Raw genomic sequence first — 14,569 nt, forward strand, 5'->3', positions numbered from 1 at the left:
AATCAGGCAACTCTTTGTCTCGTTTACATTGAGACCCAGTTTATGCACATGGTCTAAAAGCAGTCTGGTATCATGGACCGCTTGATGCCTTGAGGTGGCACAAAGCAGCCAGTCCTCCAAATAAGGAAGGATCTGCATTCCTCTGGACCAGGGGTCACCAACACGGTGCCCGCGGGCACCAGGTCGCCCCCAAAGACCACATGAGTCGCCCGCAGGCCTGTTCTAAAAATAGCACAACTCAGCAGCGTATAAAATTTTATTTTATTCTGTTGCTATTCATTTTTTTTTTAATCACACTTGCATTTATATAGATTTAAAAAATGAAAATATCTTAAAAATATGTTTCTTATACATGAAGTTTAGATAAGTTTAGGTGAACTCTAGTACTCCAGTTCGGTCAGTATTGTGCGTGTGACAATACAGTGCTCGTGGAGAGTAGGCTAAGCTAGAGGGCGCAGCGAAGATTGGCGCTGAACGTAGTTTCTTACCCCAAAAACATGGCAGAAAAAAGAAAGAAAACGTATCACTTTCACAATGAATGGGAGTCGGGAGTTCTTTTTTACGACTGTGAAAGAAACCTGCGTGTGTCTTACATGCGGAGCGACTGTGGCAACGGCAAAGCGGCAGAGACACAAAGCGGCAGAGACACAATGTGGAGAGACACTTTACTACGAATCACAAAAACTACTAACTACCCACCGGGAAGCGCACTACGGGCAGAAAAAGCCCTTGAGCTAAAGACAGCTTTGGGTAAGCAACAAGCTTTTTTCACAAGGCTGGCGAAAAAGTCACAAAAAGCAACCGAAGCCTCTTTTAGAGCTACGCATTTCCTGATCAAGAAGAAGGCATTTTCAGACGGAGAAGTTGTCAAAGAAGCAATGATGATAATTGCTAACACTGTACTTAAAGACAAGCAATATGGAAGCGACGTAATCGCCACTCTCTCCAACGTCCAACTGGGGGCATCTACGATGGCTAGACGAGTGTCAGCTTTGTCCAGTAACTTGGTCGATCAGCTGGACCGGGATCTGGCGAGGTGCAGGTGGTTTAGCATCCAGTGCGACGAGTCCGTGGACAGCACAGCGCAGCTGATGGTTTTTATCCGGATGGTGTTTGAAGATTTCTCCACAAGAGAAGAACTCCTGACACTACTGCCCATAAAGACAACTACGAGGGGAGTTGACATTTATAACACAGTGAAGGAGTTTTTCGTGCAGAAAAAGGTACCATTGGAAAAGCTGGTAGCGGTGACCACATATAGGGCTTCTGCTATGATTGGCCGACATGCAGGTTTCATCGCTCACTGTAAAGGTGACCCAGACTTTCCAAAATTTCTGCATTACCACTGCATCATTCACCAGCAGGCATTGTGTGCCAAAGTGATCGGCTCTGGGCACGTGATGACTCCCGTTGTGAAAATCATAAACAATATCCGCTCCAAAGCAAAACAGCACAGGATTTTCAAAGTGCTATTGGAGGAGATGGCAGCTGAATATGGTGACCTGCTACTACACACAGAAATCAGATGGCTCAGCAGAGGACAAGTTTTACTTCGTTTTTTGTCACTTTTGGGTGAAATCAAAGAGTTCATGCAGTCCAAAGGCAAAGACGTCTCACTGCTAGAGGACACAGAGTGGACACTTGACATTGCATTTTTGACGGACATTACTGGGAAACTAAACCAATTAAACTGCGAGCTGCAAGGTAAAGGCAAGACTGTTGTTAATATGATAAGTGCTTTAAATGCATTTAAAGCCAAAATGAACATTTTCTCTGTGGATCTACAGAGAAAAAGGTGCTGCACTTTCCCTCTGTGCAGTCAGTGCTGAAAGACAATGCTTCTGCATCTGATACATTTGACAAAGTTGCAGACAAGTACTATGAAGTCATAAACAGACTTGGGCAAGAGTTTGAGAATAGGTTTTGTGACCTAGATCAGCTTGAGCCATGTGTATCATTCATTTCCAATCCTTTCATGAATGTGGACACAACAAGCTTTGCTGAGCAACTAAGTACAACGTTCAACTTGGATGCTGGACAGGTGGAGATTGAAATCATAACATTGCAAAATGACCTCCACCTCAAAGCCTACCAGGCTGCACCAAACTTTTGGTGCCTTGTTGACACAGAGAAGTACAGTGGTGTGTGTGTGTACAGCAGCTATGAAGGTTGCCAGCCTGTTTGGTTCTACCTATCTATGTGAATCAGCATTTTCTGACATGAACTTCATCAAGAACAAACACAGAACACGCCTCACTGATGCACATCTGAAAGAGTTACTCACAGTTGCAGTGTCAAGTTACACATCAGATTACAATACAATGGTAAACAGCATGCAATGCCAGTCTTCCCACTAACAAAGAAAATTATACCAGATGTCAGTGGCAACATGTCAGTGCCATGGCAAAGTTTAATTAAAATATTGAAGAATTGTTCAATTTAAAATGTGTGTTCATGACATGTAACAGTTATTATTTTATTAAAAATACAGCAGATTTGGTCATTAGTTCAAAATGTGACAAGATTTATTTAAATATATTTAAGATTTTTCACTACATTACAGACATTACAATGTACATAATTGATAACTTTTTGAAACATGGTGCAACATAGTTCATGATTTGTTTAAAAGGTTTGTCAGTGGCTAGTGAAAATGGGAAATTTTTCCTAAGAAATGTAATGTAAGTGATCATCTGAACATTTTACAATTACTGAGATAAATAGAAATAAAGTGCTGAATATTGATATCTGTTTCCCACCTTGTCATTGTTGGTAATTATTGTAAGAAATCATTAACGTGTCAGAGTCTTTACATTATTAATAATGTATAAGGCAAACTAATCAAATTTGTTATTTCAGAAGAGTGTATCAAACTGGTAGCCCTTCGTATGACTCAGTACCCATGAAGTAGCTCTCAGTATCAAAAAGGTTGGTGACCCCTGCTCTGGACCATAGAGGATACAGAGGTGCACTCATGCTTCTTGTGAGAACACGAGGGGCCAGAGACAGACCGAATGGTAGGACCTTGCTAATACATATAGCATTGTCTTCAGCAAGGGGCCTCTGAGGCAGTGGTGTAGGATGCTGGCGTAAGTGTTGCTATGGCGTTGCACAGCAATGGCAAGCTTGAGATGTCGTCACCTTAAAGGCAGGATTGCGCTGCACCTGTGTCAGCTGGCGATTGGCTTGAGACAATTTCACCCTCTTTTCCAGCAGTTCTGGAATGTTAGGCTCAAAAGGGTGCCCAGGAATGATTGGGAGGGCCCATTTAGTCTTCTTACAATCCTCAAGCAATTTTGCCTGAGCAAGGTGGCAACACTCTGCGGCAGGTGTGGCGGTAAGAATACTCTGGTTTACATGGCCCATAGTCAGAAGAACAATCTGCAGGAACTGAGAAACTGATTGGTCTACATTTGCTGACTCCAATGTACTGGTGGTAGGTAGGAGTAATTGACAGATTTTATTCTCAGTGCGGGTTATATAGACAGTAGATTTGTATGCCTTTTTCAGCAGTGAGTCTGTGTGACCACATTGGGCACTGGTGTCTCGTACATTGACCCATAGGACCTCATCGGGCGACACCGCCAGGGCTGCGAAAGGCTGCTCTATTTCTGGAGTGTGGCCCATCCCAATGGAATCTGCTTCAATCATAGACGCTAGTATACGGGTGGTCTTTGATCGCCGCTTAGGTGCACTAAACCCTGTGAGGGCATTAGAAAATTCTGACATAAAATCTTGGCATGGTGGCAGAGCAAAGGAAGTCGCAGCTGAGAACTGTCTAAAAAAGACATTGGACTGGGCTCGTTGGGCAGGTGACTTGTCCAGCCTTAGACGAGCAACCGTCATCCGGAGCACCGCCAGTGTCATCTGATGAGGACGGATACTCTCTTGATGACTGAACTGAATCCGCACTAGAACCCCCCACAGCTGTAAGACCAGAATGAACATCCTGGGTGGAAGGTTGCACAGTAACTTCCACAGCATCCATTTGATCGTGAAAAAAACTGTCAGATGCACTATTAGAGAGCACGTCCATGTCAGAACGACGTGAAAGAAAAGGGGAGTCAAGAGGCTCTTCCCCAATTATTTAACTTGAATTTTCCCCATCCTCCTGTGTTGTATTTACAGGAGTGGCAGACACCCTAGGCTGAAGCAACTGAAGGAGATGTTTTAGCTCTGACATCTCAGAAGAAAGGACAGCAACTGTCGTAGAAAGTGAATTCTTCTCCATATTATCGCTCTGTGAATTTGTCGTTTTCTTAGATGGGGCACTGGCTGCCGCAGATGCACAATGTTTCTGAGTTCGTATGGTGGGGGTAACTCTGACTCCCAGAGTTTCACTGTCGAATTAGAGTCTAACTCAGCTAGACAGAACCGCTTCTCCGACATGGGCAAAAGACTACAGTGCAAGCACGGGTCAGTGATGGCCTCTCTCAAATGCTGAATTCCTAAACTAGGCGGCCATCGTCAGGTAGAAGAGTATTGGAACACAGCTTACAATAGAACCATAAGCCATGATCACTTCGTTAACAAAAACAACCCCGGATAGATCTGAAAGCTAAGGTGAGCAGAGCTGTAAATAGCCCGGGGAGATACTGCGATGATGAACAAAAAAGTAATACAATTCCTCCAGATAGAACCGAAAAGCAGTTCAGCAAGGAACGTTCGTGGAAAAGCGTAAAAGAGAATATATCCACACTCTGATAACTGGCTGCCGGATTGAACCGAGAGGCACAGCGTATCACAAAAATTCAAATAGAGATTAAGCGACAAGAAGTTAGTGACAAAATATTCCAATCCGGGTCCAAGAGGCATAGAGAGCACTGTCACAGTTTGCGAGGACAGTGCTTCGCAGCTCTAGTAAGCTGCAGTAGATAGCACAGAATTACACAAAGAATAATGACCTATCTCTGTCAGGAGAGAAAGTGAAAGAAGAAAATGTGGCTATTATCCTCGAGGCTCAGCCTACGTCACTACGTGACTTTGTTGGTATTTTCTCTCGACCTATCTAGCAGGCACTGTGATTATCCACTAGTGCTTAAGCACTGCCTCTGGTGGTCAGGAGGATTGAAACAGAACTTTCCTTAAGATATTTATTCTCCATTTGTAGACCCTTCACATCATTTTCAGTTTGTTCAATCCTAGCTGTGTGCCTCTTGATATTATTACCAAGAGACCGACTCTGTTAACTTGTCGAGTTTTTCGCAGGACACTGCAGTGGCTTTTTGATGGAGGTTATCGTGTAATGAGTGGCATCAAGCTTCATCTTCAGCTGTTGATTGGTATTGTAGAGTGTAGAAAGGGAGACCTCACCCTTGGATTTTCTCCCTGGAAGAGTTTTGGAGGGAATAGAACAGAGTAGAGTAGCAAATATCTTTTCCTGTGCACCAATTTCATTCAGAGTCGGTCACTTCCAAGTGTTGCTTGAAGTTTTCGTCCATGAGATGCCCCGACAGTATGGCGCTCTCATGAAAGGACTGTTTCTCCTTTTGCCCATGGTTTCACGTAAAATAAAAAAAACTTGCATCTGTTACAGTATGCAGAGTAATGCAGTTTAAATTAACACCATTCACAACTCAAGAGTACATTTTCAATTAGTTCGCTTTTAAATCCTCTGAGTGACCATGACAGACAGAACATTGCACACCTACTCCATCGCCATCTTGGCCCCCACCTCATATCGTTTTGTCACTGCCATCGGCTGTACATTGTGAAACAACGTCAATGGTTAATGGTGCTTACACCCTCATGATTTATTACAGCTACAGCCAATCGCATGCTTGACTACAGCAGCGCTTGCACAGTGAGAGCGGCACTTGTGAAACTTCTCATTCATAAACAAACTGAATGTACCAAGAGACTGAATGAGAGGGGCATGCTTTTCGTTTACTTCGGCATTGGCATGTGAGTCTACCTTGTTCATCATGGAGAGAAAAGGGCAGAAGAGCTATGTAAAAGTAAATGATGTTTACAAATGTTGAGGGGCTTTCACATGACTCGAATACATTGAAGTCTATGAAGTGATGCGTCAGCACAAACTCGACTTCACACAATTTTTTTTTTTTACATTTATTACCTTATTGTTTGAGTATCCAGAGACCCCAGTTATTGAACCACTATAATTACATTCACCAAAACAAAAACAAAAAATGCTAAGACCTCAACATAAACGAGTCCTATTTTTACTTTCTGCAATAAAAGCAATAGACCTTTTTCACACTCTGGGATTTGGAATGTGGAAGTAAACATTTACAGAGTAAACTTCGACAGCAGTGAATGGGAGATCACCGCAAATAAGAATTTCACTTACCTATTTGCTCCAAGACCAAAAGAAAAAAATCCACTCTTCCAGAAGAGGAAAAAAAAATAGAGAGCAGTGGATTAAGACGGTTGGAAGAAGATGCAAAATTGACTGACAATCTCTCAGCAGCTGTGGTAATTAATTTTTTTAAACTAATTCCAGGGTAATATTACACAAAGTATAATGTTATAAATTTACATTCATTATTTTTAAAATGTATAATATAAAAACAATTGCGAGATTTACGCTGCTAAATAAGGCGGAAATGTGTCATTACAGTCTGTGAAAAAGGCCTATTGCCAGGCTTTTTCTCTACCAAATACATGTTTTCAATGTTTATTGTGCACATCTCCCGTTTTCTTGCATGGCAAGCTTGAAAATTCGCCCTCCATGATGCTTTCTGCAGCGCTTGGAATGTGGAGGGCAAAGCCGCTTGATGCTGGCATTGAACGTGTTGACCACTCAACTCATGTGAAATGCATTTTACAATCACAAAAGGTGACATTCTACTAAGTCAGTAGATTTGACATGCAAATTTGTATAAAGGCGGAGGTAAGGACGTTTTTGATAGTCGTTTTGATTATTATTGTTGTCTTTTTGGATGAAAAGTCTTGGCAGTTCACAAACTTAACAGAAATTATAGATCTGCTTTGTTCTTATAATGCTTAAATAATATAAAGTCTCTTGGCAGATTTCGGTCATGAACAACTCTACTCTAAACTAGTCATTTAATGAAACTGAACAAATTTGTGAAACCGATGCAAGCCACAGCAAAGCACCCTTTGTTTTTGAAGCTAATTTTCTAGAACTTTCTATACTTGAATAATTAAAATAATTTAAGTTGGTGCTTTAAACTGAAAATGCGTTCGTGAATCAGTGATTGCCTCGACTTTTTTGCCCCTCATGAGTTTGCATTCCTGTGAGTTATGTAGAATGAATTCACACTGGGTTGGTAGCATGGTTATTTGGCCTTAACCCGTTTAATCCCAAAAAAATTTGTTCCAATTTGAGTACATGTGTTTTACTCCTTTAGACCTCCCTGACACACAAACTTTATGCCTTTTTTGATTTTACGTTGGTTAAGTTAGTGAAATAATAGGTTTTATACTCTGTCACAATAGTGACCGGTGGGAAACAGCATAGTCAGAATTCATACAAATTCTTCAATTAGACCAATTTACATACAGTATTTAAAACATAAAATAACAGTAACATATAAGAATGAGATATGGTTAGAGCTCCCTTAGAGTAGGAGGGTACATCAACAGGAACAAATCGACTGGATCGGGTCTAGTTTGCTTTATGCACTCTGCTGCAGTTGGGCCATAGGTCACGAAAGCTGGAATCTTGGACGTGGCAGGTTGTTTTGATCTTTTAAAAACCCTGTCCCTGTTTTTCATATTTTGAAGAGATGTTTTCTGTTTTTTTTTTTTTGGTGTTGCGGGGTCTCATTTTCCTCAGGGCATCAAGGCTAGTGCGGACTACCAAGATATGGCAGTGGGGGCACGTTTGCTTCAACACTGACTGCTGCAGCGGGAGGTGGGGGGGGGGTGGGGCACACCAGTTGGTTCTCATGAACATCTGTCTCATCCTCCAGATAGTTCACCTCTGCATCGCCATTCAATAGTCTACCTGGTAAATGGGCCGTTTCACCCTGGTACTCCCAATCTGAGCCATCACTATCACAGTCACTTTCAATTGCCTCTTTTTCAAGTGTAGGAATGACGGTGATGCTGCACACAACACTTTGGGGGTCACGTACGTCTAGTAGGTTCAACACATCTGATAAACAAATGATAACTAGGATTAACAGCTAAAACCTGTGATTTCAATTGAAACACTGTGTTATACTACCGGTCACAATTTTGACCATTAACAAATTTACACCTCTTACGAGCAAAATATATATGCAGGAGTATAGTTCTCAAAATATATGATTAGTAGACCCTTGTAAGAATATATGTACAAAATATGATAGTTCTGTTTGTTAATTAAGGTGTTTTACTTACTTATTTTTGTAGTAGTCTGAGTAAGACATCTTCTTCTAGATGGGCAAGCAGGAAGTAAACTGATCTGGTCATGTGGCCTTTCGCACTAGTCACATGACATTGATACATTTTAATCAAGACAATCTATTTTTTCATTTAAAAGTAGAATTTCTTGCCCAGATCCAAAAACAACACTTTTAGAGCTTCCAGAAATAAGAAAAAAGATTAAACGGGTTAATACCTCGGGATGTGAATAAATGTTCAATAATTCAACGATTGAAGTCAGCTTATACCATAGTTACTACATGTAGTATGCAGAAAACGCGGAATCTAGACATAAAAATGGCATTAGCAATAAAATGTAGAATGTCATGGAATATGACAATATGACATATTTGGACGAAAATATGTCATATTGTATTTGTTATTTGTTTGAATATACAATTAATCAAATTAAAATTGCGATATTTAATATTACACATGTTACTAATTGCTCCAAGAGTCTGTATGGAATGCACACAAATCCCAACCAACAAAACCATCTTCAGTCTGACCCATTAATAGATACTATAATAATGCTAACGACAGCACAGCTGTTAATGACTTAACGATAGTACAGCAGCAATGATTACATACTTTTTGGAGAAACCACCACATTTTTGGTATTCAAAGATTCATGTTAAGAGAACTAATTTGATACATTTCAGTTTTTAAGGCATTTGATGCATTAAAAACATTTGATAATTTTTCAAATGTGTATTTCATTTGATGAATGATCAACTGAAAATCACATCCTCACTGCGTGTTCTGGATTTCTTCCTCGAGTTGCTTCAATATTTAATGACGGTTGTCATTAACAACAGCTTTTTTTGTCTATACGCCGCCAGTTGCGTTCGTTTTGGTAACTGCAGCAGCCCCTGTCCCATGGAAAATGAACACACCGTTAATAAATAAATAAATAAATCCTTTGTCTGCACACTAATGTTTGCTGCAGGTGTGAATGGCTTTGATGGAATCTAATGTTTACATTCAAAATGTTAATCGCAGCAAAAATCTGCATTTGGTGTGCAAAGGCCCTTTCATTACATTGTGATATGTTCACAAAACAGTCTGTACTGAAATGTTATGGACTGCCACTCGGCTTGACTCATTCATGACATTGTTTCATTAACAGTCAGATCAGAAAACCCTTTGTTAATAAAATACCATTTTAAGAGGTAACTTATATACACAAACATGGTAAATAAAACATTATGCAAAACCAATGCATAAATCAATACTATTTTTAATTTCACTGATAAACTTGGACATGATCATAGTCTTGCAGTGGATCCTGATTTACTTCAGAAAATCATGAGCATGCATTATAGTGTTGCTCAACCATGCACATTTGACCTTGAAGCAGCACACTCCGCACATGGTTTATCACTAAGACAGACAAGTCAGTATCTGCTTTTAGTGATTTAAAACATGCAGAGAAATTCTGATTTATGGTTGCTTAATCAAAAACCTCCCTGATGTTTGTTTTGTGTTTTACTCTTGAGCCATTTTATAAGTCTTGACCAGGCATACCAGAGCTCCTAATTTGGTCTGTAAGATGATTGCTAACAAGCTAAGCTCCCTCCCTATCCAGATTAAAATTATTATATATCTGAATGATCTTGGTTTCTTTTGCAGAAATGTAACACATATACCAACTCCCCAAGCAATATGTGCTTGCTGATTTTCTTGTGTTTCGGTGCTTCTTTTTGTGTGTCCAGGCTCAGGCCTGTTTGCAGGAGTCCTCACAGAAACTGGACCTGTTGCGTTTGTCTCTGGAGCAGCGGCTTGGAGAACTTCCACATGACCATCCTAAACGAGCTGCCATTAAAGAGGAGCTGACAGTTGGCTCCTCACCTGTTGTAGGGTTACAGAAAGATCGCATGTGCTCTTCGTCTTCAGCATCCTCTTCACTCTTCAAACCAGCCAGCCTGACAGGTATTGACGCATTTGAAATGACAAGTTAGCAGAAAGACTATAGAACTCTGATTGCTAGAAGCTATCAGTGGAAATTGTCACTATGGGAAAAATGACTCGGAGGCATTTTTATAATGCCACAGAGACGCTATGTATTTTCAAGAAAATTAACCCACTAATGGCTTATTTATAGTTGTCTTTGCATATTAAGCTGGGATAGAACAAAGTATATTAACATCAAAAAAGTTACACCTTTAGCTTGAATGTGTTGTGTACAAGTATGGCTACATATAGCCTTCATATGTTTTCAGGGCGACTGGAGGTCAGGCTGATGGGTTGTCAGGACCTGCTGGAGTCAGTTCCAGGTCGCTGTTGGGTGAGCAACATGTCTTCCGCCCCTGGGAGTCCCTCTGAGTCAAAATCAATGAAGATGAGAGCTGGACTTTCCACCCGCAGCACCAACGGAAAGACCACCAAGACAGATGAACTCTCCTGTAAGTCTCTCAAGAGCATCTGCCTTTTCTTGTCTCATCCAAATATGAATCTAAGCTAGATGATAAAATAAATGGAAACTGCATTCCGTAGGAAGAGTTTTTGTGATTTAAAAAAAGAAAAACTAACTAAAACAAGAATTGCTGTGTAGAAATTCAGTTTTGTAAGTTTTCAGTAAGTGAGAAGCTTCTTTATTATTTTTTTTTCTTGGTTTTTGTGTGTTTTCTCACAGCTGAGATCAGCGCCGTATTGAAGGTGGATAATAAGATAGTTGGTCGCACGTATTGGCGGCCGCTGAGTAAAGAGGCCTGGGATCAAAGCTTCAGCATCGAGCTTGAGCGGGTCAGTGCCAGCAATCTCTACTCCATATTTCATAAACATATCTAGTCAAGTCACAATCTCCAATTCCATATTTGAGCTGAATATCGTAGAGCCTTTAAAGCATGTAATTTATTACTGTCAATCAGCCCATGCAACAGTTGCCACATCTGTTTTACAGAAAGTGTCTGTGATGGCCATTGGCTACAGGCTTTTCCCCTCCTTCATTAACACGGATTTACTCCCAGAGCGCAGTCAGCCGCCTTGAGTAATCCACAACTAATCCCTCAACATTACTATAATCTTTTGCTCACCCCTTGGGTACAGACACATAGCGGGAATACTGGACAAATCAACCTCCAACTGTTTGATGGCTGATTCAGCTTTAGCAGCCTAGAATGATAACGCTTTTATTTATTTATTTTGGAAAACTGCTATGTGCTAAACTGCCATTTCCTCCCTAAAATGGTTTGTTGGTGAGGCATTTGCTGCACTTTTTTTTTTTTATGGGGGGGTGGGGGGGTTTGAAACATTTTTTGTTTTTAATAGTTTTTTAGTATGCACATTCTGATATCTCCCCCTCAGGATTGAATGAATTTGTGGCTGACATGGGGTACTGGCCTCGAGCTAACAGAAGTTTTATTAGGGAGTATTGCCATAATAAGCAGTTATTCTCTTATCATACCTCAATATTTGGATTCAGTCTGGTATATGTCCATTATCAATTCATATTATACAGCTTACAGGTGTTGTTATACACAGTGATAATCTTTAGTTAAAAAGTGATAAAGTGACAAGACAAACTGCCTTTTAAATAATAGCTACAATCATAAAATGCATATTTCAGTTTTAATAGAATTTTAATTTATGTAATATTCTGGGTTTAATACAAGTCAAGCTCAATCGACAGCAATTGTGGTGTGATGTTGATTACCACAAAAATGTATTTTGGCTTGAAAAAAAGAAAAGAAAGTCGAGGTTACAGTGAGGCACTTACAATGGAAGTCAATGGGGCAGATTTTTGGAGGGTTTAAAGGCAGAAATTTGAAACTTGTAACTTTATAAAAGCCCTTACATTAATTATTTTGTTAAAACAGTTTTGCTTTAGCCCACTACACCACCCTTCCTAAAAAAAAGGAGGACCAAGTCAAATGCATTTTTGTGATAATCAATGTTATGCCACAAATGGTAACTTGTATTGAACCCTGAATGTTCCTTTATTGCTTGTTTTAAGACTTGCAAAGTCTTTTATGAGGTGGTCGCTCACGTCATGTGTAGGACACGGCACTGGTATCAAACACAGGACAAGTCTATGTGGTAGCATCAAGGTGGCAAACAGTACACACAAGTTACCAAGGTTTTTCCACTTCAAGCATGAACAAAGTGACATTGATGAGTTTGCAGGTTATAGTATGAAACTGGTGTAACTGCACAATTCAGTTTGATTAGAAATGGCTACGTTAATTATTATTATCTAAAGCATTGAATGGGCTTCGTTCAAGCTGTCAAACAACAAAAAGACATATTGAAACTGAAAATACATTTTGTAGGCTAAATGAAAGATACATAATATACAGTGCATCCGGAAAGTATTCACAGCGCTTCACTTTTCCACATTTTGTTATGTTACAGCTTTATTCCAAAATGGATTAATTAATTAATTTTCCTCAATATTCTTCAAACAATACCCTATAACGACAACGTGAAATAAGTTTGTTTGAAATCATTGCAAATTTATTATAAATAAAAAACAAAAAAAATCACATGTACATAAGTACTCGCAGCCTTTGACATGACACTCAAAATTGAGATCAGGTGCATCCTGTTTCCACTGATCATCATTGAGATGTTTCTACAACTTGATTGGAGTTCACCTGTGGTAAATTCATTTGATTGGACATGATTTGGAAAGGCACACACCTGTCTATATATAAGGTCCCACAGTTAACAGTGCATGTCAGAGCACAAACCAAGCAATGAAGTCCAAGGAATTGTCTGTAGACCTCCGAGACAGGATTGTATCGAGGCACAGATCTGGGAAAGGGTACAGAAAAATGTCTGCAGCATTGAAGGTCCCAATGAGCACATTGGCCTCCATCATCCATAAATGGAAGAAGTTTGGAACCACCAGAACTCTTCCTAGAGCTGGCCGCCCGGCCAAACTGAGCGATCGGGGGAGAAGGGCCTCAGTCAGGGAAGTGACCAAGAACCCGATGGTCACTCTGACAGAGCTCCAGCATTTCTCTGTGGAGAGAGGAGAACCTTCCAGAAGAACAACCATCTCTGCAGCACTCCACCAATCAGGCCTGGATGGTAGAGTGGCCAGATGGAAGCCACTCCTCAGTAAAAGGCACATGATAGCCAGCCTGGTGTTTGCCAAAAGCCACCTGAAGGACTCTCAGACCATGACAAACAAAATTCTCTGGTCTGATGAAACACTCTTTGGCCTGAATGGCAAGCATCGTGTCTGGAGGAAACCAGGCACCGCTCATCACCTGGCCAATACATCCCTAAATTGAAGCATGGTGGAGGCAGCATCATGCCTCCACCATCTCTGCAGCACTCCACCAATCAGGCCTGGATGGTAGAGTGGCCAGATGGAAGCCACTCCTCAGTAAAAGGCACATGATAGCCAGCCTGGTGTTTGCCAAAAGCCACCTGAAGGACTCTCAGACCATGACAAACAAAATTCTCTGGTCTGATGAAACACTCTTTGGCCTGAATGGCAAGCATCGTGTCTGGAGGAAACCAGGCACCGCTCATCACCTGGCCAATACATCCCTAAATTGAAGCATGGTGGAGGCAGCATCATGTTGTGGGGATGTTTTTCAGCGGCAGTAACTGGGAGACTAGTCAGGATCGAGGGAAAAGTGAATGCAGCAATATATAGAGACATCCTTGATGAAAACCTGCTCCGGACCTCAGACTGGGGCGATGGTTCATCTTCCAACAGGACAAAGACCCTAAGCACACAGCCAAGATAACAAAGGAGTGGCTATGGGACAACTCTGTGAATGTCCTTGAGTGGCCCAGCCAGACCCCAGTCTTGAACCCGAACGAACATCTCTGGAGAGATCTGAAAATGGCTGTGCACCGATGCTCCCCATCCAACCGGATGGAGCTTGAGAGGTCCTGTAAAGAAGAATGGGAGAAACTGCCCAAAAATAGGTGTGTCAAGCTTGTAGCATCATACTCAAAAAGACTTGAGGCTGTAATTGGTGCCAAAGGTGCTTCAAAAAGTATTGAGCAAAGGCTGTGAATACTTATGTACATGTGATTTTATTAGTTTTTTTATTTTTAGTAAATTTGCAAAGATATCAAACAAACTTCTTTCACATTGTCATTATGGAGTATTGTTTGTAGAATTGAGAAAAATAATTAATTTAATCAATTTTGGAATAAGGCTGTAACATAATAAAATGTGGAAAAAGTGAGGGGCTGCGAATTCTTTCCGGATGCAATGAATCATCCAGTAATGGCTAGAGTAAATGGTCTATGTCCTTTTGATAATTAT

At 40.7% G+C, this 14,569-nt stretch overlaps 1 protein-coding gene across 2 annotated transcripts in view; it reads left to right on the plus strand.

Annotated features, from left to right (window-relative positions):
- Positions 1-14,569, plus strand: part of LOC127627362 (serine/threonine-protein kinase N2-like) — a 34,830-nt gene that overhangs the window by 12,968 nt on the left and 7,293 nt on the right. For both annotated transcript variants that reach the window (XM_052103704.1, XM_052103710.1), the window contains 3 exons: positions 10,050-10,266; positions 10,557-10,739; positions 10,970-11,079. In XM_052103704.1, coding sequence (XP_051959664.1) covers positions 10,050-10,266; positions 10,557-10,739; positions 10,970-11,079 — 510 coding nt within the window. The remainder of the gene's footprint in view (positions 1-10,049; positions 10,267-10,556; positions 10,740-10,969; positions 11,080-14,569) is intronic.

The sequence above is a fragment of the Xyrauchen texanus genome, chromosome 3 (genome assembly GCF_025860055.1).
Source record: "Xyrauchen texanus isolate HMW12.3.18 chromosome 3, RBS_HiC_50CHRs, whole genome shotgun sequence".
Taxonomy (NCBI): Eukaryota; Metazoa; Chordata; class Actinopteri; order Cypriniformes; family Catostomidae; genus Xyrauchen; species Xyrauchen texanus.